The sequence below is a fragment of the Arvicanthis niloticus genome, chromosome 1 (genome assembly GCF_011762505.2).
Source record: "Arvicanthis niloticus isolate mArvNil1 chromosome 1, mArvNil1.pat.X, whole genome shotgun sequence".
Lineage (NCBI taxonomy): Eukaryota > Metazoa > Chordata > Mammalia > Rodentia > Muridae > Arvicanthis > Arvicanthis niloticus.
Window position 1 is genome coordinate 153,769,909 of NC_047658.1, and position 27,635 is coordinate 153,797,543.

The 27,635-nt window shown below is 49.3% G+C and overlaps 1 protein-coding gene across 7 annotated transcripts in view; it reads right to left on the reverse strand.

The window, feature by feature from the left end:
• Positions 1-27,635, reverse strand: part of Sh3pxd2a (SH3 and PX domains 2A) — a 206,329-nt gene that overhangs the window by 109,562 nt on the left and 69,132 nt on the right. For all 7 annotated transcript variants that reach the window (XM_076923957.1, XM_034520854.2, XM_076923949.1 and 4 more), the window contains 2 exons: positions 26,536-26,611; positions 2,206-2,282 (listed from right to left, as the gene is read on the reverse strand). In XM_076923957.1, the coding sequence (XP_076780072.1) occupies positions 2,206-2,282; positions 26,536-26,611 (153 nt within the window). The remainder of the gene's footprint in view (positions 1-2,205; positions 2,283-26,535; positions 26,612-27,635) is intronic.

Genomic DNA, 27,635 nt, shown 5'->3' on the forward strand with positions numbered 1-27,635 from the left:
TATTCCAATATTCCTTGCCGTACTCCTTGACTCAGAGTTTTCCCCACCCCCAGCTAGGCTGGCTTGCTGGATCTTCCTGTGCCTGTTGACCCCAGTGTGTGTGTGTGGGGGGGGGGGGGTTGTTTACAGGTGCATGAGGCCACGCCTGGCTTTGTACATGAACGCTAGGGACTTAAACTCAAGTCCTCTCACACTTGCACAGCAAATGCCGCGACCCACTGAGCCATCCCCCACTTCCCTTTTGGCTGGAGAGATGGCCCAGGTTCAATTCTGAGCACCCACATGGCAGCTCACAGCCATCTATCCCAGAGGACCCAATACCCTCTTGGCCTTCACAGGCACTGCATACACACAGTGCACAGACAAGACACTCATACATACAGAATAAAAATAAAATTTAAAATACTTTTAACATTTCTATCTCTTACCTCCCATGTGCTGTACATGCACCATGGCATACGTGTGGAGGTCAGAGGTCAGAGAACAAAATGCAGAAGTTGGTTCTCTCCTTCCACCACAAGAGTATGGAATTCAGGTTACTAGGCTTGGTGGCATGTGCCTTTCCTTTCAGCCCCTTCCCTGGAATTCTTGGGTCACATTCCACAGTAGGTATGAATGAGCTGTAGGTTGGTTTGTCCTTTTTTACTTTTTAGAGGTTGTGGGGATCAGACCCAGGACTGTGAACATATTCTCCTATTGCACTATTTCTTTACCCATTGGTTTTCTGTGACATGATCTTGTTTTGTATTTCAGACTGGTCTTAGACTTATTGTCCGTCTCCCTCCTGCTTTCTAGGATTACAATCACGTACCACTATTCCCAACTTAACTATTCTATTTTTATTAAAGCCAGTGGTATCGTGAATAACAAGTAAATTATTTAGTACTTTTTGTTTATTCCTATTAGTTATTTTTATACTTTATATTTTATTTTTTAGGTATAATATTCTGCGTATTGAACATACTAGGCAAGTGCTCTACCCGCTGAGACACCCCAGTCCTTTACTTGATTTTTAAAGACTTATTTATTTTATATTTGAGCATTTTGCCTGCCTGTATGTCTGTGAACTACATGCATGCAGTGTCTGTGGAGGCCAGAAGAGGGTGTTGGATTTCTGGAACTGGATGTACAGAAGGTTGTTAGCTGTCATGTGGGTGCCGGGAACTAAACTCAGGTCCTCTGCAAGTACTCTTAACTGCTGAGCCACCTTCTAGCACCCTTTTAAATACATTTAAGTGTTTTATTTATCTATTTAATACCCATGTCTGTGATGTGTAACAATAATAAAAGGCAGCAGCTGAGTGCTTCCCCTGAGCCACACAGCACATGGGTATCCAAAGCACATCAGTTCCCTCTGCCCTCACAGTGGAAGGACCGCCCTCTTTCCTATGAGCATTGGAACCAGAGGCTGAAAAGGTGAGGTAAGTTCGTAGAGCTAGACAGGGCTTTGAACCCAAACAGTCTGGATGTCCAAACACCAGCAACGCTAATGAGTATCTTCCGGGAGGTCCTGGACTATAATCAGTATAAAAGACAGGATATTAAAGCCTTGGGTTCAGAATTAGCACCATGCCCCCCAAACCAAACAAAACAAAAACACAAGCAGAAAGACAAACAAGCTCTGCTTCATAATATACTGCTGTTCCTGTCTGCTCTTTGACATTGGCTATTTTGGTATTGTGTATATACAAAACACACACACACACACACACACACACAGAGAGAGAGAGAGAGAGAGAGAGAGAGAGAGAGAGAGAGAGAGAGAGAACATCAACCAGAGAGCACACTGGCATCTATTAAAATTATGTGAATAAACAAATGTGTATTCCAGATGCCACTGTGCTTAGAACTGACTCAGCCACACTCAAAAGAAAATCAAAGAAATAAGCTGCCTACCTCCAGCAAATCGACCCCTAGAGCCAATTCCATACACGGCTCCTAGGCTGGCAGAAGAGTCTAACCCAGCACTTTACAAACACGGATGCATTCTGAAGGGGGTGGAGCCTTAGCTGTGAACCCTCTGCCCTCTGCCCCAGACAGTGGTCTAGCCCCAGGAGTGACTGGTCCCAAGTGACAGTCACTCCACACCTCCCACCCTCAGCCAGGAAACACCAGGCCGCAGGTAGGTTTTGTATAGACATCTTCCTTCATAGGAGGACGAGGCCTGAGCGGACGTCCCCTCCTCCCTTGGCCAGGCCCACTTACCCTGCAGTACTCATCGATGGGCTTCAGCCTCTTCACGGCCACATCTCGGATGTGGCTCCTCCGGAAGAGGATCTTGCCTGGAAGAGAAAGCCTAGTGAGCAGTGATTCTGGCTAACACTGCCAGGGAGATCCCCCTGTCTCTACCAGTCCCCACATGCACAGCCTCAGTTCCCGCCAACAAAGCAAGAGAGAAGCTGTCACCTCTCCTGGGGGGCAGGAGGCGCCCAAGGTTGAGAGCCCAGGGCCTCTCCCTGGAGGCTGCCATCTTGGGCTTCTATCAACAACCTAGTCAACTCACCTTGTCTGGGTCTGTGGCAAGATCAATACCCAACGTTAGGGCGTGGCTTTCTAGTTACATCACAAGTAAATATGAGAAGAGGCCCAGCCCATATACTATGTTTTGTCTTCCAGCCCATCCTTAAGGGATCAGCATTCCTTTCTGCTAGCCAGGCAAGTGATTCCTATTCTTAGCTTAGGTGGGTGGCTATTTCCAGGGTGAGACAAGCAAGTAGAGACGATGGCTGCTCCAGTCAGACTGTCCGCTGGCCCCTCTGAACACAAAGCCTGCAGCCATTCAGGCTGGGACATCCCACAAACAGGTACGGGCAAGGCTTACAGGAAGTCCTGGTCCCTCAGATCTCGCACAGTCATGATGAACAATTCAGTATGTTTGGTCGTCACAGACACATCAACACCTTGGCACATTCAATCGTGAGTACGTCAATACGTGGTTCTCTTCCAGACTAGTAAATGTAGCTAGTTCTATCCCAGAAACCCCATGCTGGGGACTGAACCCCAAGATCTCACATATACCAGGCAAGTGCTCTATTACCGAACCGCATCCCAGTCCAACCTGTCAAACTTAGACTATGAACTCGCTAGTCTGATGCTCAAGGCCTTGTACAATGACACCTCTGGGTCCAGTGGGTATCAGTGTCCGTCCATCCTGTCTTCAGAAGCCTTGCTTGAGGATTACATAGCTTGAGATTATCATTCTCTTTCTAGAATATCCACAACACACTACCCATTCCTAGGGCACCTGCCTCATTCTGCTCTGTGTTATCACATAGGTGACATATCAAGGTACCCAGCAAGGCACACCCAGAGCAGTAACACCTATCTGCTGTCTCCATCTGCCCCACTGTTCTTTGGAGGCCTCCTCTATGTTAGCCCTTACAGTGCCAATAAGGCTAACCACATCCCCTGGCAACAGGTAAGCACATAACACAGCCTAACCAACCAGTGGAAAGTCATCGACTCTGGGCAGGACCCAATCTGAGGTTCAGCCCAGAGCCTTCTCTTTCCCACAGTGCTAACTTGGCTCGACGAAAGCCCAGCGCCCCCAGTGGCCAACTTTATTACTGCTTGAGAAGAAAATGGAAGAATTTAAGCTGGGTACAAGCTCAAAAAATGCCTCTGGAGTGACAGACAGCAGAGAGACCACTGATGAGGGGCGGATTCCTTTGCTACTTCAGTAACTGGATGTGGCCTCTTCTGAGTCTGGGGCTATCCTGGGACTTTTCAATTATGTTTCTGTCAAGATCCAAGTAAAAGACAAATTGAGATGACTGTCTTAGTCCAGGCTGTCGGCTCCACAGCAGCCTCAGGAACAAGAATTTTAGCGCAAGTCACTTATGAGAAAGGATAGCACAGTAAATATCATGGAGAGAGAGGAATATGCTAGCCAATGACTCTGTGGGTAGTTGGAGCCTGATCCTGTTGAGCCGCTGCAGAGGTGATTCATAGTGTTCCCTCCTCGAGGGTCTCCCATCTGAAGCTGGAGAGGCTTGGATAGCTGCGGTGATGACACACCAACCCCTTCCTATCACTGAGAGCTGAGTCCAAGGGCATCCATCCTGCTTTACGGCTGTGCCATAAAGTAGAGCAGATGGGAAGGGAGGAGACCTTGGGTCCTGCAAGGAGAGGCTGCAGTGGCCTCTGACTTCCCTGTCACTGCAGGATAGGACAGCAGCCCTGCATAGGTGAGTGAGACAGGATCACCAGGACATCCATCCTGTGTGACCTCACTCCCCAGTCTGCCGCCAGGATCTACCTAGTATGGCCTGTCATACAGCATGTGCTCTAGTAAGTACCTGCTGGCATAGCCACTGCCCCAACCCCACCCGAGCATCTGCCCCAAGCTCTGTGCTCGATTGAGTCAAATGTCTGTCCACCTTCAGATTAGAATCCTACCATGGGATTCCCTTGCAAAGAAGCCAAATGGTGATTCATTAAGATACTGGTGACCCTATTCCTTATGGGGGAAAATGTTCTCAGTGTCCCTGCCTCCTGGTCTCTCTCTTCTCCTTTTTTGGTTGCCTGTCTCTTTATTGCTTATATGTGACAGGCACTTATGTATGTGGCTGTGGGGATACTGTGTAAAGTGGCCTTTGTCATTAAGCTGATGTTTGGTACAAAGAGACCACTCTCAGGACTGATGAGATGATGGGTGTCCCCAGGCTGGAGTTCTGGGCTTCCCACTGGAGCCAGGTGTTTGTCAGACCAGCCAGACTCTATGATGCTAGATGCCTAGAGGTGCCCAGCAAGACCCTAAAGGACCATAGGAGGAATGGAAGAAACTAAGGGCGGCCTAGAGAGGCCTCACCCTCCAAATAGCCTATGAAAGGATAGAAGAGAGGGAAGGAAGGAGATGTGGAACTCATCTGGGGTCCCCTTCCAGCCTTCATCCCAAAGCCAGCTGCACCCCAGACAGAGCCTTGTCTTGTAGGCCTGTAGATGAACTAGATAAAGGAACTGTATCCCAGGCCTCCAGGAAGTGTAGAGGCTTAGAGACGGGTGAGGAGGGGTGAGGGTAAGACAAGGCTCCACCGGGTCAAAGCTCTCCTGGCTCTGGAGCACAGGTCCCACTGGTTGCTGGAAGGAATGTCACCACGCCATGAGTGGATGCCCCCAGCCCCTCCACAAGGATCAGGGGTCAGCTGCTCTAGTGCAGGGTAGCTTGCAGTTAGCGTCTCTGGACCCTAGAAGGGTAGCTCTCTTGAGCAACGCTTTTCTATACTATGCTTTGGCCTAGTCAGCCCACAGGGATGAGGGAGGGGCGGCCTGGAAGGGATTCCATGGTTTTCACTTCTTCGTGAGGAATCCAAACCACACTGGGAAAGCCAAACCAGGGACCATATTAAAGGGAAAGAGGAAAAGGAGGGGGAGGGAAATCCCCATTAAGGAAGCCGAGACCACAGGGCATTAAAGGCTGTTGTAAATGTCCTGCCACCCCTTTATGGCAGGCTTGGCTGCTGCCACACTTCAAAGCCACGGGAAGCTGCCCCAGAAATCTGTAAGCACCACAGGGCAGATTATACTCTGACCTGAAATAGATCTAACTCAGCAGGACTTAACTCATTCCGGGGAGGCAATGAGAAAGATGGAGAAACTGAGCACCCACAATATCTGGGAACTAAATGGTGGGTCCTCTTCCCACCATGCAGGCCTGGGCTGAGGAGCCGGAGCCTCAAGCAAGGAGTCCTGGGTTCCAGTCGAGCCTGACTCAGGCAGCTATGTGACTTTGTAGCAGACGCTTCCTTGCTGGGACCTCCGAATTCTCTGATGGAACCTAAGCTCTACACTACAGCCTCTTAAGATGGATCCTCGGTGGGGCTGGGGACCGACTGAGGCGGGCGACAACCGACTGAGGCGGGCGACAAGCTAAGGGTTTATTGGGGGTGAATGTTGCAAGGACACCCTTACAACGACTTTGAAGTAAATAAAATTTAAACATTTTAAAAATTTCCAGGCATGGTGGCTCTGACTTTAATCCGGAGGCAGAGGCAAGTGAGATGGATCTCTGTGAGTTTGAGGCCAGCCTGGTCTACAGTGTGAGTTCCAGGACAGACAGGACTACAAAACCCTGACTTGAAAAAAAATTTTTTTTTTTTAATTATGTGTATATAGGTGTCTGTGGAGGTATGTGCATGCAGAACGCATGCACGTGCGCGCGCGCACACATAAACACACACGAACTCTCACACACTCATACACAAACACACATATGCACATACACACATATGCACACACACACAAACATATGCACACGCACACATGAACATGAGTCTGACATTGCACATGCAGAGGTCGCAGGAGGTCAGGGGATACTCAGAAGCAGGACTATATGGGTCCCAGGAATCAAACTCAGAGCGTCAGGCTCAGAGGCAAGCGCCTTTATCCACGGAGCCATCTTGCCTGCCCTGGTTTCTTCTCGAGGTCCTTCACTTAATCACACAACAGAGACCCTTTTCCAAATGAGCGCTATGGCTACAGGACTTGAACACGTGTCTTTGGAGGTCTCCGTGAACCCACTATAGGAAATTACAGGGGAGAGCCCCTCACATGCTGGGGTTACTGGGTTACGGGTTCGTGTCCCTCTACCCAGTTTCTGTATCTTTGTGGATCAATCTGAGCGTTGTGCATGCTAGGCGAGCCTTTTGTCCAACTCCCTGGCTCCTGCCTGCGGGGAAACAGACTTGTGAAACTTCACTGTCTTGCTAGGGATTGAAAGGATAGCCCTTAGCTGGGTGTGATGGTACATGTGTATACTACATCACTAGACACCTGAGGCAGGAGGAGTGCCGTGGGCTTCAGGCCGGGCTACGGAGTGAAGCGCTGCTTCACTTTGCTGTTGTCACAGCTCATATGGCTGGAAGGGCTGTGGCATCTTGGGAAGTGCAGTGATGATTTTTAGCTCCCAGAGCCAGGCTTAAGGGGACAGGAAGCTTTAAAACGCAGGACTGCCAAGCTGGATGACAGCTGTCACACCACTATGCTCCTGGACACAGTATGCTTTCTATACATCAGCCTTCTCCTCCACCCAGTAGGCCCACAGTCTGGATAATAGATTACATACAGTGCATAGACATGCTGTTGTCATACTAGGCGGGGCTAACTTACTATTCAGTGCCTATGTGAATCCTGCAGAGTCAGCCTTTGCGCCTATCTTCCTTCCTTGCCTTCATCCCTCCTTCCCTCTTCTCCTTTATTTTTCGACCCAGTCTGTCTGTCCTTAAACCTCTGAACTCAAATGTCTCCCCATCTCAGCCTACCCAGCATCTGGACGCACTGCACCAAACCCACTTCTCTCTGTTTCCACTTCTTAGCAGACAGAATAATCTTTTGTTATGCTGGTTTGTTGTTGCTGTGTCAAGGTCTCACTTTGCAGCCCAGGCTAGCACTCATTATGTAGCCTAGGCTGGCTTGAACTTGGTGGTAATTCTCCTGCCTTAGCCTCACAAGTTAGCCTGGATTACAAGTCTGTGCCGTCATGCACAGCTTCAGAATAATACTATTTTATTTTAGATTTCCTACATCTATTCTCTCTGCCTCTTCTGTCTCTCTCTCTCTCTCTCTCTCTCTCTCTCTCTCTCTCTCTCTCTCTCTCTCTCTGTCTGAGTGTGTGTGTGTGTGTCAGACCAAACCTTACAGGAGTCAATTCACTCCCAGAGTGCACCACTGGTCATGCTCAGAGGGGCCCCTCTTCATAGTATTGCTGCACAACAGACTACAAACGCAACACTAACAGACGTGTCCTTAGGGCTCAGCACAAGGCCTTGCAGCAGGCAACTGACTTGTACTGGTTGCAGTCAGTACACTAATGAGTGTGTGTCCACACAGGCCTGCTCTGAGCATCTCTTTTGTGTACACACTCATGTATGCACATACATACTCTTTCCTTACACACTGGGGCTGCCATCTTTAAGGCAAAGGCTGGAATCATTTTCCAGGACCCAGACATAGTGGGGCCAGAGAGCCTGGTTACTAGAGAGGCTGGGTGAGGCCACATGTCCCTGCTCTGCTCCTCCTGGGCCTGGGTGTGGTGGGTGTGGTGGGCAGTGGCTCGGCCTCCCAGTGGGAGCTGGGGATAAAGGGCCGCATTCAGCTCTGCTGCCTCTACCCCACCCCTGTGGGGAGCTGTCCTCCGGAAGGGGGTGGAGGGATACTGGCCAAAGCTTCCTGGCTGCCTCTTTTTGTGGCATGGCCTACAGTGTGTGGCATCAGGCTTGGAGAGCCACAACAGAATGGGCCGTCTTCTGTAGCTGGGGACTGCAATCCTTGCTCAGCAGTGACCACAGCTAGGCCGGGACAGCCACAGGGGAGTTTGCTTGGCTCTGCTCGGGCAAAACATCACCTCAAGACCTACCTCTCTGGGGTCTGCCTCAGCTGCCAATACCGATCCCAGACAGTCAGCTCTGTCTAGCAGTTTCCAATCCTACGGAGTTCACCCTTCTACGAGGATGGATAGGGAACAGACAGGCAGACCTGGTCTGGGCTAAGGGTTGTGTACCATGTTTTCTATTGATTGTTATTTGAGCTTTACATAGTCTATAGGTACAAGGTACTGTGGTTAATTCCACTTTACAGGTGGGTACATTGAGGGTCCAATGCTGAGTGGCCTCCTGCAGGTCAGTGGTCATGGGATCTGAAGCCTGCCATCCAGCCCACCCACCAACCTGCTGGCCTGCCCACCTCCCCAGTGAGGCTGGAGGCCAGAATGTGAAAAATGAGGTAAATGCCTTTACCTCACAGCATGAGAGAGAGAGAGAGAGAGAGAGAGAGAGAGAGAGAGAGAGAGAGAGAGAGAGTAGCTTCAGTGGTGTATGTATGTGTGTGATTAGCTTCACTGGTGTGTGTGTGATTAGCTTCAGTCATGTGTGTGTGTGATTAGCTTCAGTGGTGTGTTGGGAGCTGACTTAAGCAGAAAGTGGCTAGATCAACTTTGCAGCCATCCAGAACCATATACCCTGATGAAAGACTTGGTTGTCAAAAGCCTGTAACAGCTGAAGCACACTCTGATAAATATATTGTTTATCCCACATAGCTTGTTTTGCTGTTTAGTGACCTCAGCTGTATGGTGCACGTGGTAAAGTGTTTTCACCTGTGTTCTCCTGCTTGTGTATATAAATACCTCAGAATTCCCTTCAAAAGAGAGACTTGAGAGAGACTTGAGAAAATAGAAGAGACTGAATCACACCCTGTCTTGTCTCCATTCTTCGCGTCTCTTGCCCCAAGAGCCACACTCTCTCTTGACCAGAGCACTTAGCCCCAAAAGTGTTGAGACAAAAGTGTTGAGGCAGAGTGTGGGCCTCAACAGTGGTGTGTGTGTGTGTGATTAGCTTCAGTGGGGTCACATGGGAGGGAACTAGGAACAGAAGTGGGAAGCAGGTTCCAGGGAGAGGCAGGAATCCCATCAAAAAAGTCCAATGATGACAGTGACCAGGCTCATCTAAGAAGCTGAAGTAAGTAAGTTCAAGGTGGCTGCAGAGTAGCCACGTTGAGGAAGGGGATGCTGGGGTAACACCCCAAGGTGTGGGTCATGAATGTGTAAGAACAAGCAGAATGGGTAACAGATTGATGGCAGGCGGCCACACAGAGTGGAAACACCTGAATTCCTGGACCTTTAAGACCAAGGACCAGTTTGTTTGTTTGTTTGTTTGTTTGTTTGTTGTTATACTGCAGACTGAACTCACATACATGCTAAGAAGGCACACACTACTGAGCCATTGCCTCAACACATTAAGAAACTTTTTTCTCTCTTTCTTTCTTTCTTTCTTTCTTTCTTTCTTTCTTTCTTTCTTTCTTTCTTTCTTTCTCTCTTTCTTATTTATTTATTTAGCTCCAAGCCGGCCTCAGACTCCTGAGTTCTGGGATTCTGAGCATGCAGCACCATTCCTGCGGAATCACACCTTTCACCCAAGAGGACAAAGTTCCTTCTGAGTCCTTCCTCACATCTCAAGCCTGAGATCAGGCCGGCTGACACTACATGAGTTCAGTTGGGTCTTGGCACTGTCAACAATGGCCCCATGGATCATGGCGGCAAAAAGAGCCCAGAAGCCATCCCAGGCCAGCCCTCACTTTCTTAGGTCAAAATTGAGCTTATAGAAATGACCTAACCAGCCTTACAAAGCCAGTGGGAGGCAGGCTGGAGCAGGAAGTTTACACCGCCCAGGGTCTCCAACTTGGCCATCTTCCCTCTGTCCAAATCTTATCCCAATCCCCACCCAGCCATGAGCGCTACAACCACTGACAAAGATTCAGAGCCAAAAACTCATCTGCCCCAGGCGATCGCCCCAGATCCCCACCCACCTCACAAGATGAAATAAGGCTTGGCTCCCGCTCTCTACAAACCCCCACTTCTAAAGTTCTCGTGACCGAAGCTGAAGAGACTAAATCTCTGAGGCAGCTTCTGGATCCCTGAGTCACACGGCTGATCGATGACTGACAGATCTGGGCCCAGGCCGTGTGGCTTAACTTTGCCTTATGTGCCTGGTCACATGGCTGATGGGTGCAGCAGACAAGGAGGGTGTTCTAGAACACTGAGAGCAAGGGTTTCACCAGACGCCATTCAAAGGCCGGAAGCACCCTGCAGACACTGAACTGACTGAATAGCCCACATTCACCACCACGCCTGCATGGTTTGTGGCTGCCTGCTGCTTGACCGACACTCATGGCTCCAGATATTTGGGGACATCATTGCTTATACATTACATTTCTATTTATATTTTCCTTCAATTCTTGCTAGCCTTAGCTGCTTCTCCCAGAAAACTTAGGAGGGAAGAGAGGAACTCTTTGTCAGAATAAGTCAGGGGCAAAGGTGAAGGCCAGAGCCTGTGCTGTGTGGAGTCTTTCAGTAGGAGCCCTTTGCAGGAAAACGCTCAAGACAAGGGGGCTTTCTGCACCTTTCAAAGGAAACGGGAGTAACTGGGGACAGGGGGCTAAGAGGGACACAAAGCTGGCCTTATGCAGAGGCAGCCACACCCTGCCAGTATGGTTGGGTTTGAGGAGGGCTAGAAGACCCCTGCCTCCCTGACATGTTTTTCCTTTTGCATAATATTCCATCACTGGGTACTTATTCCTTTGGTCTTAATGGCTTTTAGAGAAAAGTCATATATTTACAAGTCAATCCTTGTGTTCCACAGACACGGTCTCAGGCTGGACTCTCCTCATGTGAGGTCTAAATGAATGGGAATCTGTGATGCACAGGGATCATGTCAGTGTCTACAGATGTGCGATCAGACGCAGAAAGACAGGCCCAGAAGCCTCTCCCCTTTGAGGTTTAGGAATGAACAAGTAAAATCAAGAATTGAATATTTCCCAAGATTCTACTTGGTGCCCCAAATAGAAATTTGGGGGATTTACCATCAGATTAAAAAAAACAAAAAACAAAGGTAAAAGAGGATTTCCTTTTCTTGTAAATAGTTTATTTATTTCTATTTCATTGCATTGGTGATTTGCCTGCATGGATGTCTATGTAAGGGTGTCAGATCCCATGTGCAGTTACAGACAGCTTTGAGCTGCCATGTGGGTGCTGGGAATTGAACCTGGGTCCTCTGGAAGAGCAGTCAGTGCTCTTAAACTCTTGAGCCATTTCTCCAGCCCCCGAGATGGTTTTTTAATCCCCATTTTTAGTCTATATAAAACCATGGTTTAGGAACAGCGGGTTGTGGTGTTACATAATCTCCTACAGAAAATATTTCCTGTGGGCACTATACCTGCAATTTGAGGCTCTGCCACTAGGTGGCGAATAAAAATAGGGTGGTGAGTGTCGCTCAACAAAAAATGTAATCGGACAAAATTTTAACTGTAAGCATGTGACTCTATTGAAAAGAAGGCTCCGATCAGCCTTTAATGTCTATATTTCTAAAAACACAACATAAAACTTGAAACAAGGCTTACAGAAATAAAAAAGCCCTCCTGTAAGGAATATCCCATCATTTTACACCAAACCTCAACTGATAATCTCAGCTGTCTCACACAGTGGCAAGCACTCCCTCGAATACATATATATTCAGAAAGCTCTACAACTTTTTCATTTAGTCAATTCAATAAAAAAGTTACCCCTGGGCCGGACGGTGGTGGTGCATGCCTTTAATCCCAGCACTTGGGAGGCAGAGGCAGGCGGATTTCTGAGTTCGAGGCCATCAGAGTGAGTTCCAGGACAGCCAGAGCTACACAGAGAAACCCTGTCTCCAAAAACCAAAAACAAACAAACAAACAAAAGTTACCCCTGGTCCCTAGGCACATGCTTTAAACAACAGCTATGCTCTATCTTGCAAGAGTGTGCTTGTCCAGTAAGCAAGAAGAATCCCACCACCTCCTAGGTCCACTGAAGCCATTCCCAACCCAGACCAGAAGTACAAGGTCAGGAGTGTGGCCAGGCCACCACACTGCCTGCTACTCCCTGGTCTTAAATGTCTTCCAGGGCTTCATTATTTTGAAGTTCTGGTTTGCAATGATGGTGGTGGTGGTGAAGGAGAATTGTTTGAGACAGAGTCATGCAATTACAAGTATGCTCTAACCTGCCCATAATAGAGCAAGAGAGATTCCTTTAAAAATCTCATCTTAATGTTACTGCCCATGACTCCCGTTACAGCCCCCTTCCCATTCCACATGAGTGAATGCTTAGGTCTGAGTCAATTTCACACTGCGCCACTGACCGGCAGGATGGCTCAGTGGGTAGATGCACTTGCCTCTAGGCCGAATAATCATTGGGATCCACATGGTAGGAAGCCGAAAACTGTTCTCACTTCTACATGTCCCCCACAGAGGGCCTGAGGACTTGGGGGCTGGTCTCCCCCCCCAGAGGCAAGTTTTTTAGGGGGAAGGGGGGGACCAGGTCTTATGAAGACAGGGAATATAAAGCCCGCACTGGCCTAATGCTTTCAGTCTTCCGGCCTCAAGCTCTGGTGTGCCAGATTACAGCGTCTGGCTAGTAGAAGGTTTTAAAACAAAACCTTTACCAATATCTCTGGCTCCACATTACCCCTGCCTTGGGTGGGAGGAAGAGAATCCTGACTCCCAGCTAATGAGAGAGAGTGACAGCCCCTCCCCCCCCCCCACCCGAATCCTCCTGCTTAGTCTACAATGTAGATCTTTGGATGTAGTCTCTGGATGTAGATCCCCTAAGCAGGTAAGCATCTCGGGATGTGTGAGGACCACAGGCCAAGTCCTAGTCCTCTTCACGTTGAACATGAGGCCCAGATTCCATGTACACCTGCATTTGACTCAGGGGTAAATCTATCTTTGCCCATGAGTAGTTTATAATACATGAATGGATTGAACATAGCTAGATACCAAGAGTGTGTTAACGATACAGCGGGCGGCCCACCAAGAGGCTCCGTGGGCCTTAAACACACGTTTCTCATCCCTTACCAAGCTCTTGCTAAGATACAGCCCTGATTCAGCAGGTCTGGGGTGGAGACTGTATGTCTAATGAGCTCCCGGACGACGCCCAAGACGCCAACCACATTTTGAGCAGCAAATGTTCAAGTGCCTAGGTCTGCACCTCAGAAGAACCCTCATGCCTGGAGAAGATTCCAAAAGGCTGGCTGCATTGACACTGGCCCAGAGAGCAGGCTCAGCCCACAGTCACAACCACACTCACCATGACATTTTGGGTGTTCACGGTGGCTCACTGCTGGCTTTCCATTGAGGCTGGGCCACCGTGAAGATGCAGGGATGCAGGGGGAGCTGGCCCAGGGTCACAAAGCTAGGAGGAGGCTGGCGTGAGATCTGAACCCCGTGTGTTGACTCTAAGGCTCCCTGTGCTGAATGCTGAATTACCTTGTAGTGCTTGCCTATTTCTGCACATCCTCTCCCCCGAAAGTCGTGTTTTATACTCAGACCAGTATAAAACCAGGTATATGAGCAGATCTGAGCCCAAAGCTCTCCAAGGTCTTTCTCACTAAGGTAAAACCTTGTGCTTTGTCCCAGAGGGAAACAGATAGGACTTTCTCCTTATAGGCTACTCAGCCTGTGATGGCAGAGACAAACCCGGCTAACCGCCTGGCCCAGCCTCTCCCAGGCTCCTGCCTGTCTTCTGGAGGCGCATTCAGGTGAACAGACTCCATCTTCAGGCCAGGCCAACACCCCTTGGCCAGATTTGTGGTTTAGAGTCCAGGCAGCCTAAGTCTATGTCAGTGCTGGGGTTTGGGGGGAGTTTCCAGGGTTTGATGATTATACTGCTTGATGCCAAGCAGCCCAGGATGAATGGCGAGTCACTTTATAAGGTAGGGTGGGACCCTAAGAGCCAACTCAGACCCTGCCAGAGGAGAGGAAAGGCTAGGGCTCTGTCTTTGGGCCTGGGTCCAGTCAGGGTGACCCAGGCTAGCTTCATACGTGCCATGTAGCTGACGGTGATCTTAAGTTTCAATCTTTCTGCCTCTGCCTCTGGAGTGCTGGGACTACAGGCATGTACCACCATGCCCAGTGTACACAGTCCAGGGGATCAAACCCAGGGCTTTGTGCATGCCAGCTAAGTACTCTGCTAACGGAGCCCCATCTTCACAAAGCACCTTTTAAATGTTCCAAAGGCAGTGGCTACCAGACGGGAGCCCCTTTTATGGTAAACACAGGAGAGGCCATTGTAAGACGCTGGTTTGTATTTTGACCAGGGCTGATCATGACAGACAGATCTATGACCTCATCATTCTTGACCCCTCCCTGACCTCCCACCTGCAGTCCACAGCCCCGTAACTGATGCTCCCTGTAATATACACCTGGGAACTGTCTTCTTACCTCAGCTTCTACCAAGCTGCATTCATCCCTTGCCTGCAGAGTCACTTCCAGCCTTTCCACATGCCAGGCTGAAGGGGTCTTTCAAGATAGAAATCCCTTAGCGTGACCTCTGAAAACTTGCTCTGCTCAACCCGGTAGAGGTCATCAGCCATCTTCCCCACTGCAGGCTCAGCCTAGCCCACCTCTGCTCTCACAGACCCCATGAAGCTGTCTTCCTTCTCCTCCCTTAGCTTCCTCTCTGGCCTTTTTGACACCATCAGACCTGGGCTGAGTAACTTTGGTTGAAAATGTGAGTTTGCCGACACCACTGCTCCCAGGGACACCAGCGTGTAACTGTTATCTCTAAGCACAGAGTAAAAAGATTTGACCTTGTAAAAGAACACTGGGCTTCCGTAAGGAAATTATTTATTTCCAGGGTGAAGGGGTGGGGAAGGTCATGAGTGTGACAGGGGCCTGAAGTCACACCCATCACTTTGGATGGTGCTGTCAACAAGCAAGGGGAGGCTGGTGGCTATGGCTTAGCTTAATTATTGTGCTACAGACGTGAGTAGGGACTGGGCTGCAACCCAGGACTGCTTCCAGGCCAGAACACATTTCCTGCATGTCAAATGACCCAGGCTGCCCGAGGTCGCAGAGGTTGCAGAAGTGTGGGCATCTGTTTCAAGCGAAGGTTGCTGGGAAGAGTCCTCAGAGACAGCCCAGGACTACAGACCTGGGGCAGGTGCTCCGGAGGCTGACTCCCTTCTGACGGATCTCTAAGAAAATTCCGACAAAGTGGCTAGTTTTTTTCTGGCCCTGAAAGTGGCGACGCAGTAGGGACAGGGCTTGGGGCCTTATCCACATTCACTTTCAGGAGCAGAAAGACCCCCTGTGAAGCTGCTGCCTGCAGAGACCTGGGAGATGTGGGGCTGGAAGCCTCTGGGGCCAGCACACTGCCTTGACAGGAAGGGTTCTCACAGTTCACACACGCCTGTGGAGATGGTGCCCCTTCTTCAGGGGTATCCTTCTTGGTCCCACCTCTAACTGCCCAACTCTCTATGTGGTCAGCTGGCCTGGCCCCTTCTCCACTGACTCATGCTGATATTCACAAATAATCCTCAGTACCCTTCAGGTCACTGTCCTTCCAGGCTGGCATCCCTGGACCCTGACCTGCCCATGCCTGGCTCAGTTCAGATGTCACCTCTGCAGAGGCCTTTCTTGGCCAACAAATCTCAGACATCCTGGGCCACCTCACTTACAGTTATTTTTCTTTCTGGTTCCTGTCACTATTGGAGATTGCTCATTTGTTTGCTTTCTGGACCACCCTCACACCCACATTGAAAGAGAAACTTCCTGTCAACAGTAGCTTGGTGTCTTGTTCTCAGCTATATAAGTACCTATAGCTGGTCCCGGCACATAGTAGGTGCTTGATAAATATCTGCAGCAGGAAAAAATGAATGAACACAGCCTAGCTCAGAGCAGTGTACTCACTGCGGGCCTTGGGAGCCGCTGGCCCCAGATTACAAAGTGGGAACTGCAATGACAAGAGAAGCCCCAGCCAGCGCTTCCCAGAAAGATGAAGTGTGATTTTGGTCTGTAATTCTGTTGATGACTTTTATACCCCAGTGTTCCCAGAAGACACTGTCCTATCCTCTTCACAGAAATCTGTCTTTCCCCTGCCATTTCAGGTTACCAGCAGGGTTCAGAAACTTCCTAGGCCCTCACCCTCTGATGTCACATCCCTGCCAGAGCTCAGTCATTGCTTGCCCCGGTTTCCAGACCCTTTGGGGAAAGGCTTCTTAGGCTAGTGCCTGGTGGAGATGAAGGGAAACACCTAGAACTGAGAAGAGGGTCGGCACTCCTCAGGCTAGCTACAACCTGTCCCTCCCTGCCGGCTTCCTTTGGTGCTGAACAAACACCGGATCTGTTGCACAGGGCTCGGTGGTAAGGGAGAGGAAAGCCAGTGTCTCTGGTTCACTCCTGCACAGCGGCCCCACACTGCCTGTTCACGAAGGAACTGGTATGTAAACTGTCCAGCCAGCACAAAAGAAGCAAGCATGCCTGCTGTCTAAAAATACCATCCTGTGAGCCAAAGAGGTCAGCATGCAGCCTTCAGGGTGGCAGCCCCTACCTTGATTATAGTTATGGGGTCACTTTGTGGCCCAGTCATCTTATAGCTCCGTACACCAGAAGGTACAAGGGGCCTTGGGCGGGGCCGGCTCAGTTCTTGGGACCACAGGGCTTTCTGGAAGGTCAGAGGTAAAGTGAGCAGGCACAGAGGCACAGACAGCTTGTAAGTAGAAGGTGACCCTAGTATCACCTTGGCAGACTAAGTACAGCTCTTTCTGCTCCACTGTCTGGCTTCTGAGGTCCCTGGTCACAGTTGTTTGCTTTTTCTATCAGTAGCTATATCCACTCCACTCGCTCTGCAATGACCATTTCCTCCCCAGGAGGCTCCTTGGGCCAGCAAACTCAGGATATACAGGAAATGGACTCCAATCCCAGGATGGGCCACAGGAGATGGATTTTCCACAATAGTCTTTTAAAACAAGGAAGCAGGTTCCATGTAAACAGCAGGCTGCACCAAGAGGCTGCTAACTCAACCCTGATCTGTTGAGGACCCAAAAAGCTCTTCTGCCCGCCCCTCCAGGCAGGTCCGGATGCACAGATGAGACCACTGGCCTGGCTCTCTGCTTCTGCCGCAGGTAGAGGCCTCCTAAACAGGCAGCAGACTTTTTGTTTTAGATTATCTTTCCAGAGAGAACAGCCTGTGTGTCTGCCTGCACCTGCTCCCTCGATCTTTCTCCCCCACCCCCCTCTCTCTCTGTGGTGGAAAAACAGGTTGCTTTCTGCCGGTAATAAAAAATGATATCCCCCCCTAATATCTAGGGTCCCTTCCTAGATTGCAACCCATGTGCCAATGTCCCCAAACTATCATGTCACCTCACAGGGAGTGAGAACAGGTGTAAATATACCCCCTCCACTCACACTGGGCTGTAATAAATTCTGATGTCTCTGATTCAAGAATGTTATATTTTATATGGTTAGCCATGAAATCAATTAAGATAAACTGGCTCACAAATAGGGTGCGATCAGATACCCAGTGTGGGATTGTTTGTTTGTGTAATTGGTTTTGGGTTTTTTGTTTGATTGATTAATGTTGTTTTTTCGAGACAGGGTTTCTCTGTATAGCCCTGGCTGTCCTGGAACTCACTCTGTAGACCAGGCTGGCCTCGAACTCAGAAATCCACCTGCCTCTGCCTCCCAAGTGCTGGGATTAAAGGCGTGTGCCACCACCGCCTGGAGGTTTTGGTTTTTTGAGACCATGTCATATGTAGCCCAGGTTGGCCTTGAACTCTTGATCCCCTTGCCTCTGCCTCACAAGTGCTGGGACAGGCTTGCAACACCACACCTTGATCCATTCACAGTTCTTTACAATGCTGTTCCTATCACTAAAGTCTGAGGTCAAGGTGACTTCCTAGTCCCCCAGCTCCATGTCTGTCCAGTTTTCAGCAACCCAGAGGCCACAGATTCTATTAATAATAATTAATAATAACAATAAATTACATTATCATTAGTAGTATCTCAATGATCCACACTGGCCTTGAAACTCACTATGTAGCTCGTGCTAAGCTTGAACTATCTGTCCTTCTCTGCCTTAGCCTCATAAGGGCTGGGTTAATAGGCGAGCACCACCTCAATTAAAGAAATATCTTTTAGAGGTACTTCATTTTGTACCTCTAAAATTTTATCACATACTTCTTTTTGTTTGTTTTGTTTTGTTTTTCAAGACAGGGTTTCTCTGTGTAGCCCTGGCTGTCCTGGAATTCACTATGTAGACCAGGCTGGCCTCAAACTCAGAAATCTGCCTGCTTCTGCATCCCAAGTGCTACGATTAAAGGTTCGAGACACCACTGTCTGGCTCACGTGCTTCTTTTTAATAAAACATGTAGCACATGCCTTTAATTCCCATCACAGGGGAGGCAGACACAGGAGATCTTTGTGAGTTCAGAGCACATACTACTCCTTGCAGAGTTCAGCACCTGAGCTGGGTCACTCACGACTGCCTCTGACTCTAGTTCCGGGGGAATCTGGAGGTACTGCATGCATACGCACAGACTGATACTCAGACACACACAGGCACATAGTTTTATAGAAAAAAACTGTGGGAAGTAACTTGGTGGTGGCAAGTGGCTGGCCTGTCCCTCCTTACAGTGGAGCAAAGCCACACAGCCACACACCCTGCAGTCGCTGGTGGAGCTGCTGGGGAGGAAGTACGGTGGCTGGAATTTTTGCAACATTTTGTGAGTATGTAATTATTTCAAAATTAAAAGTTAAAGCCAGGTAAGATGATGTATTCCTGTAATCCCAGCCCTTGGGAGGCAAAGGCAAGACAGGTAAGAGTTCAAAGGTCATCCTCAGCTGCACAGCAAGCTCAGACTCGCACAGGCTCCCGCACACCTAGCCTGGCTGGTTTTGTTTTATTAACTTGACACTAGTTATCTCAGCAGAAGAAACCACAAAACTGTCTCTGTAAGACTGGCCTTTATTTAGGCAACTCTATGGGATGTTTTAGTTACTAATGTGGAGGAGGAAGTCAATTGTTCCCCTGGGCAGGTGGTCCTGGGGCAGGCTGAGCAAGTCATAGAGAAGCAGCCAGTAAGCAGTGTTTCTCTGTGGGCTCTGTTTCAGTTCCTGCTTTGAGGTTCCCATCCCTGCTTGGATTCCTGTCCTGACCTTCTCAGTGATGGGACAGTTTCCTGCAAGTCGTGAGCTAAAACAAACCCTTTGCTCCCCAAATTGCTTTTGGTCATGGTGTTTTATCATAGAAATAGAAACCCTAAGACCCCAACTCACTCAAAAACAAGGGAGGACAGTCAATAGCCAGTCCTGTTGGGTTCGTAGCTGAAGGATGGTGGCACTCTGATTCCCTAAGAGTTCTGAATGTGTAATGATGTAAAATGAAAAACACTAAATAGTTCAATCACACACAAAAAAAATTACTTAGTGCCAATGACCTCAGCCACTTAAGGCAAGATCCAGGTCACCTGACCTCAACAGGATATTCCCAATGCTTGAGTGGCAGTGACAGCTGAGGGAGGGGCCGAGGACACTTGTGCTGGTCTTGGGCCTAACTAGGCAGGTAAAGAGGCAGCAGGGGAAGGCAAGAGCAGAGCCTTGCTGAGGCTGGCTGTGAGATTCCTCCTTAGCCAGGGAAAGACAGCGTCAGAGGGATGAAGCTCTACCACATGGGGCAGAAAGGTGAGGAAGTCTCTCTTTTTAAATGTGTGTGTGTGTGTGTGTGTGTGTGTGTGTCTTTCTGTATGTGTGTCTTTGTCTACCTGTGTGTGTGTCTGTGTGCATGTATGTGTCTCTCTGTGTGTATCTGTCTATCTGTCTATGTCTCTCTGTATGTCTGTGTCTGCCTGTGTGTATGTGTGTCTATGTTTGCCTATGGATCTGTGTGTCTGTTTATATGCCTGTCTGTCTATCTATCTGTCTTGTCTGTCTGTCTGTGTATGTCTCTCTGTATGTGTCTCTCTGTGTCTCTCTATGTGTGTGTGTGTGTCTGTGTGTGTGTGTGTGTGTGTGTGTGTGTCTGTGTCTGCCTGTGTGTGTGTGTCTGGGCACATGTATATGTGTGTGTGTGTGTCTTCTGTCTCTCTCTCCCTCCCCCCTGTATGTGTCTGTCTGTGTGTGTCTGTGTATGTCTTTCTTTCTCTGTATGTCTGTTTGTGTATGTCTTTCTTTCTCTGTATGTCTGTGTGTGTCTGTGTGTGTGTCTCTCTCTTTCTCTGTGTGTCTGTGTGTGTGTATGTCTCTCTCTGTGTGTCTGTGTCTGGCTGTGTGTCTCTGTGTGCATGTGTCTGTCTCTCTCTCTCCCTTCCCCTGCCCTGTGTGTGTGTGTCTGTCTGTCTGTCCGTCCCTCTCCCTCTCCGTGTGTGTGTGTGTGTGTGTGTGTGTGTGTGTGTGTGTGTGTGTTCTTTCCTTCTACCATGTTGGTCCCAGGGATTGAACTCATTTTGATGGCAGGTGCCACTGAACCATCTGCTAGCCCCAGAGTTGATATTTCTCTAACCTGGGGATTAAAGCCGCCCAGTGACCTGGAGGAAGGAATGAGGAGTGGCCCGTACAGGTCCAGGCATACAGTAGTAGTTTGGTAAACTGGTGTAAATAAGAAAAGCGATTAACAAGTCTTAACACAGCACATGCCACCTGCCCAGCCCAATAGACACATGGGTGAGGACAGAGAGGACAGGGCCTCGGCTCAAAGAGAGCCAGAGATTGGCCAAGAGATAGGCATGTCTCCCTCACTCTCCTCACTCTCTCAGTACAGGGCTTGGAGATACAGCCTGGGGGAGTCAGTTCATCCTCATCCCCGCTTCTCAGGATGCCCACGCTTTTGAGTAACACTCTGCCCTTTCTTGGCCTCAGCTGTGCACATGTCTCCCTGGGACACCTACTGGAGAGCTGCCCCTCGTTCATGGGCCTCACACCTTCTAGTTCCTTCCATGGGCTCTTCATTCCCAGAATCCAAAAATCAGGTTTTAGCCCAGGTGAAAACAACTTGGGGGAGCTGTAAGGGCAGTGCACCTACCACTTTTATACAGGATTTAATTGATACTCAAATATCAGTAATTGGCCAAACCCTGTCTCTACCACCTCATTACTCTATTCCACAGATATCCCTCCCCTAAACCCTATCTATCCCTGACCCCTGTGCCACTATATAACGCCCTACCTGTCCCTTCAGAGGCACTGGGTACCATCAGGGGTCAGTGTCTCTGGGATGCAGATTCTATCATAGAAACACTGGATTTCTTACCACCTTGCAAACCTACAGGCTGGCCTGAACTTGAGGTGTGACAGACCTGCCTAGACAAATCCTCAGCCTTTGTCCAGATCCCAAGATGCATTGCTCCTGTGCAGAATTTCCTACCATTTGCCTGGCAGATGAGTGAACATGCAAGCAAGCCTCAGGTTCTTTGAGTTCCTGTGCTTTTTTTCAGTTGCTGATACCAACCAGAGCGCCTTCAAGTCCCCAGCCATGAGCCTGCGGTCAGGTGGGCTGGAAGGAAGTTAGTTAGATTGGTGCCTGGAATATGTTCCAAACCCTTCCTGGGGAGCAGAAATGCGTGGTATGCCCTGGCACCTCTGGGCTGGAAATGAACTCCTCTGGAGGTAAAGTATGCCCTCCTGCTCCTCCCTGGAGCTTCTTTTACCATGAAATTCCAGGCGAGACAAAATGCTGCCAGAGCCGTCCTCATGGCTGTCTGAAACGCATGCAGTGTGTGCACTCTTACGGTTTTGTTAAGGCTCTGCTGCTAGGAGAGTAGATGGCCTCAGACACCGTCTCTAAAGGTAAGGAGGCAATACAACTTGGTGTCCAGTGACACGAGACCTACTCTTGAGATGACAGGTGACAGTGGGAAATTTACACAGGAGAGAGCATCCCCAAGTCACCTGCAGTTGAATCCATGTCTCAAGCTAAAACAGGTATTCAGCTACAAAACGGGCCTTTCCCAATGCCCTCTGCCCAGGGGAGCCCCTGGGACCCAAGGGTGTGCTGGTACAAGAAACCTTAGGCCTTCTGAGGAGACAGTTGAGAATGAAGGGTCTATGGCACCTTCCAGCAATCTGGAGAGAGACAGACACAGGACTAGGAGCCCTGGTGTCTATTCCAAAGGCTAGCCCAGTCTAAAGCCCTGGAGACTGGGTACGCAAAGACCAGGAGTTCAAGGTACAAAGCCACTGAAGGGAGGACTCAGAGGGAGCACGGCTAAGAAAAGGGAGAGTTTCCTTTGGGGTTTTAGTCAACCCCCATTTCTCTTAACAACAGTCCCTACTATGCACAGTCACATTTATATGGACGCTGTAAGGCATCTTGTGTTTGATTTTTCTGGTAAGGTGGCTCAGGGAGGTAGCGGCATCTGTTGTCAAGACGGAGTTCACCACCCGGGAAGAACGTACTAGAAGGAGACAGCCAGTTCATGTTTTCTTCCGAGCCCACATGTACACCATGACATGCACCCACCCCCTCACAGAAAATTAACAAATATAATACATTTCTTTAAAGATTAATTTTATTTTTAATTATGCGCACGGGATGGAGGTGTCTGCATAATAGGTGAGTGCAGAGGGCAGAGGTTTTGGATGCCCTGGAACTGGAGTTACTGATCTGCCCCATGTAGGTTCCGAGAACTGAACTTGGGCCCCCTGCAAGACCATCTCTCTAACCCCTACTCTTATGTGTTTTTTGAGAGACAGGTTCTCACTATGTAGCCCTGGCTGGCCTGTTACTCATAGAGGTCTGCCTGACTCTGCGTCCCGAGCGCTGGGACAAAAGGTGCGTGCCACCATGCCTGGCTGTACCCCTCCCTTTCTTTAAAAGAGCTACCTTCTCTGGGCATTAACCATAAGCCAAGCACTATGCGAACGTGCCTCACATGACCCGAGTCCCTGCTCCAGTCCTTCAAAAGGAAGTGGACTTCAACCAGGGCTTCTGTTGAGCAGCAGCTACTGGCTTCCCCCAGCACGAGGGACAAAGGAGTCTGGCGTTCACTAGAAGTGGGGTCTCATCCTTGTAGTTCCAGCACTTAGAAGGATGAGGGGAGAGGACTGCTTTGAGTTCAAGGCTAGCCTGAGCTACATAGTGAATTAGAGTCTAACCTAGGATTCAGAGTGAGATCCTATAGCAAACAAGGACCACCAAAAGATCAGACAAAAGAGTCCTCCTGGTACTGGCTAACTTGGCTGTGAGTCCTTACACAAATCTCTCAGCTTCCAGTTCCTTGTCAATAAAATGGAGACAATAGCTTCAGGTCACATTGAATTATTTATGTGACTATGTGGTGGGAAAGCCTGGTCAAATGCGGGACATGGTAGTAATAAGAACTAACATTTATTGGACCTTTGCTAGGGGACAGCCACAGTTCTGAGCACTTGGGCTGCACTAATCCAGTCTTCCTTTTCCCACAGCCTCATGGGGTAGATGCCATTATCACCCCATTTTCCAGATGAGTAAACTGAGGCACAAAGACGCTACAGCTGGTAACTGACAGAGCTTAAGTTTCCAAGGGTGAATGCAGGCAATCTGAGACATGGAACTGAATAAGTGGTACCCAAGCCATGCCTTCCAGCCTCACATCAGGTCTCAGGCCCCTTCCTTGGGCCTCTGCTGACTTCTGCAGCTCACAGGTTCTTGCTTTCTGAGTTTCTCATGGGGTCACCCTCGGTATCACACAGCCACACAACAGAGAGGGTCACATCCTAATTTGAGTCTTTTGTTTTGTTTATTTTTTGAGACAGGTTTTCTCTGTGTAGCCCTGGTTGTCCTGGAACTCACTCTGTAGACCAGGCTGGCCTCAAACTCACAGAGATCTATCTGCATCTGCCTCCCAAGTGCTGGGATTAAAGGTGTGTACCACCATGCCTGGCTTTAAGTCATTCTGACGGTAGAAATGCTAGTGTCTCTTACTATTTCTGAGACATCTTGTAGCGTTGGGCAGAGACAGGGTAGAAGCCCTCCGTCCCCCATTCTTCCTGAGCAAAGAGGCAGCCTCAGGTCCCAGGGCCAGGTCTAGTACCCATGTGATACTAATGACCTCGTGCTCCTATGGACACTCGCCTATAACATCCCCACTGGACAGCCATGCCCTAGGTGGGTGTAGCATCCAGACTGTTAGAAGAATCTAAGGACTCGCCTATAACATCCCCACTGGACAGCCATGTCCTAGGTGGGTGTAGCATCCAGACTGTTAGAAGAATCTAAGGTTGTTGCAGACCCAGATGTTGGATACCCTAAACGCCCTGGACTCAGTGCAAAGTCACTATCTAGTCTTGTAACTCAGAGGCCAACAGTGGAGAACAGCGTACTCTGCCTCCAGTGGAGGAAGCAGGATCAGACACCTGCTCTCGATGGCTAGTTCTTGTCTTGCCGAACTGTGGGATCTGGCTACTCAACCCAGGAGCCAGTCCCTGCTCTACATGTCTAGCACAAGGTGCTGAAGACATGTATCCTTTTCTGACTTTACAGGTCGGGTAAGAACACCCTTTAGAGTGGGAGCCACTCTCCATGTAAGGTACCTGTTTTCAATCAACAGTAGGTACTGACCACAGGCCACTAATATCTAACCGGCAACTCATCCAGGAGGCTGGCCTGTGAGGGTTCAGGGCCAGCATTAACCTAGTAGAAAGACCACTGTGAAGGGAACTATCCTGAGAACCAGCTGAATCTATTGGCTTGAGGTCCCAGAAAGCCAGGGCCAGTGTCCCCACTGGGATTGGGGCAGAGCCCTGAGGTCATGCCTTAGCTCTGCCACTCTCATGAGTACTTAGTTAACCTCTCTAGATCCTAACAGTGTCACCTCTCGTGAGAAAGGATAACACAGCTCTCAATAGTAACAGCTCTCCGCAATAATGATAAAGAAGCCTGCTCTAATTATATTACAGGCCTCTACTCAAACCTTGACATCCCAGTAACAGCAGGTCACGGCGTATCAGAGACATTGTTCTCTAAAATACACATGACTGACTGCACGAAACAGGTTCCAAATGGTGCTGCAGTGATTGGCTGGACTGAGCTGGGTTCAAATCCTGTCTCTGCTACCTCACAGGGGTGCTACAGAAGTATGCCACTGGAGCACAAGGCCTATGGGAGATCAAGAATCAGGGAATATGCTCAACTTAAGGGGGTGGTGGGCAGTTGTTCTTGTGATTAGCAATCCTTCCCCAGGTGAACGTAAGCCTCTCTGTGATTCTGGGTTGCTTGGTTAGTTTATGATACTTTTTAACTTTAAAAAATTATATATATATTATATATATTATATTAATATAAAATATATTTAAAATCACACACACATACACACACACTCTCGTACCAGACAGTGGTGACACACGCCTTTAATCCTAGCACTTGGGAGGCAGAAGCAGGTGGATCTCTGAATTTGAGGCCAGTCTGGTCTACAGAGCAAGTTCCAGGACAGCCAGGGCTACACAGAAAAACTCTGTCTCAAAAATATTTTTTATGTGCATGAGTGGATTTCTTGCATGGATATCTGTGTACCACATGCCTGCTTCAAGCCCAAGGATGCTGGAATGACTTGGGTGGGGATTGGGCATCTAAAACAGATGGTTGTGAGCTGCCCTGTGGGTGCTGAGAATTGAACCTCTGGAGGAGCACCCAGTGCTGTTAACCATTTGAGTAGGAGTCTAGTGTAGCCCAGTCTAGAACTCACTATGTTCCTGAGAAAGATCTTAAACTGCTATTTCATTTTCACTGTATGTGCATGGGGTGGGGGTGGGGGTGGGGGCGGGGTCGCATGTGGAGGTCAGAGTGCAGTTTGGAGAAGCTGGCTCGCCCATTCCACAATGCGGTCCTGGGAAGCCAATCCAGGTTGCCAGGCTTGGTGTTAAGTATCTTTACCAAGGTCATCTCACTGGCCCCAAGCCCAGCTTTGGACTTTCGTTTTGTTTTGCTGGGGAATGGCTCTGTAGCTCAGAGTGGCCTCCAAATCTCGATCCTCCTGTCTCGGCCTGCCTTTTGAGTACTGGGATTATACACACATCCTAGCCTCTCAGACAGAGCCTTTTATGAAGATAACAAGTTCAAGGGCCTCAGAAACTCCTCAGAAAGTATAAACCAAGGGCTGGCAAAGATGATCCTGGAGAGGCCAGAGAAGACAGATAGAGGACAGTGGCCTTCAACACTGAGGCTTGCAAATCCTTAGTGGGAGTGGTTAACACATGCCAAAGGCAGCCTCCTCTGGGCTTGGCGGGGGAGGCTTCTCCCAGTCGCCCCCAGCCCTCCACAGGGCCACATGAGCTTACCTGGAAGGAAGGGAATAATCCTTTGCTTTGGATCCTTCTGGCCACCTTCAATAGGAAACTTATCCAGAAGCTGCATCTGGGGAGACAGACAGACAGACAGACAGACAGGCTTGAGAACACTGAACAGCATCAGCACCCCATCAGTGTGCTCACACGAATGATAAAATCCCTCATTTTACAGCCCATTAACAAACCACATGGAGCTTGAGAGGGAGAAGGCCAGAGCTCTCCACGCATCAAAGGGGCTGTCTGAACCATTTCAGCAAGGGGAGGGGTCTGGAGACACAGGGGAGTGAGGCTGGGCCAGGGACCAACAGGCCTGTAGGCCAGACTGGGGTTTCCAGATGCTCCTTTGTGCCCAGTTCCTTCCTACTTCATCTGTCTGTTGGGTGAATAATACTTTAGCCACCTGCACATCCCAACCTTCCTGGGCCAGGAACGGAGGAAAGCCCCACCTGGTATGTCAGACAGACCACCCACCTTCCAGAACTCTCTATAAACCCAGGAGCAGATGTTATTTTAACCACAGAACCTAATCTATTGCATGGTCCTTATGGCTTGGAACCCCTTTTCTCTGCTTCTTTCTTCCCACCCTGAGCTCACTACTGTTTTTCCAGGGACGAGCCCTCTGGAGTGGTTTCCAGAACCCTGCAGGAACAGCTGTTTCTTCCTTTGCTATTCTGGGCTGGAGTTCTGTGTGAACTGGAAGAACACAGGGAAGCAGGTCAGACAAGGCCTGGGTCCCTCCCTGTGTGCGGTTGATGCTGAGAGGCTGCACTGAGGATGTCAGCTGTGTATCCCAGCTGGGACCTGAGCAAGGCAAGGAGCCTTCCTCAGGCACCTCCTTGGCAGGATGAGGATCTGTCACACGTTCCTAACGTCCTCCCAAGTCTGCAGATACTCATCCTGGAGTAAGGGACATTAGAGAAAACGGTCTTTGCCCTCAGGGTGTTTACATTCTGGTGCAAGAAGACAAACAAGAAACAAATTGGTCCATTTGTCAGGGAAGGTAAGTGTTACAAAGAAGAAGGAAGACAGTTGAAATTTCTAAGACGTGGATCTTTTGTTTGGGGGTGCTGAGGAAGATGTTACCAACCCAC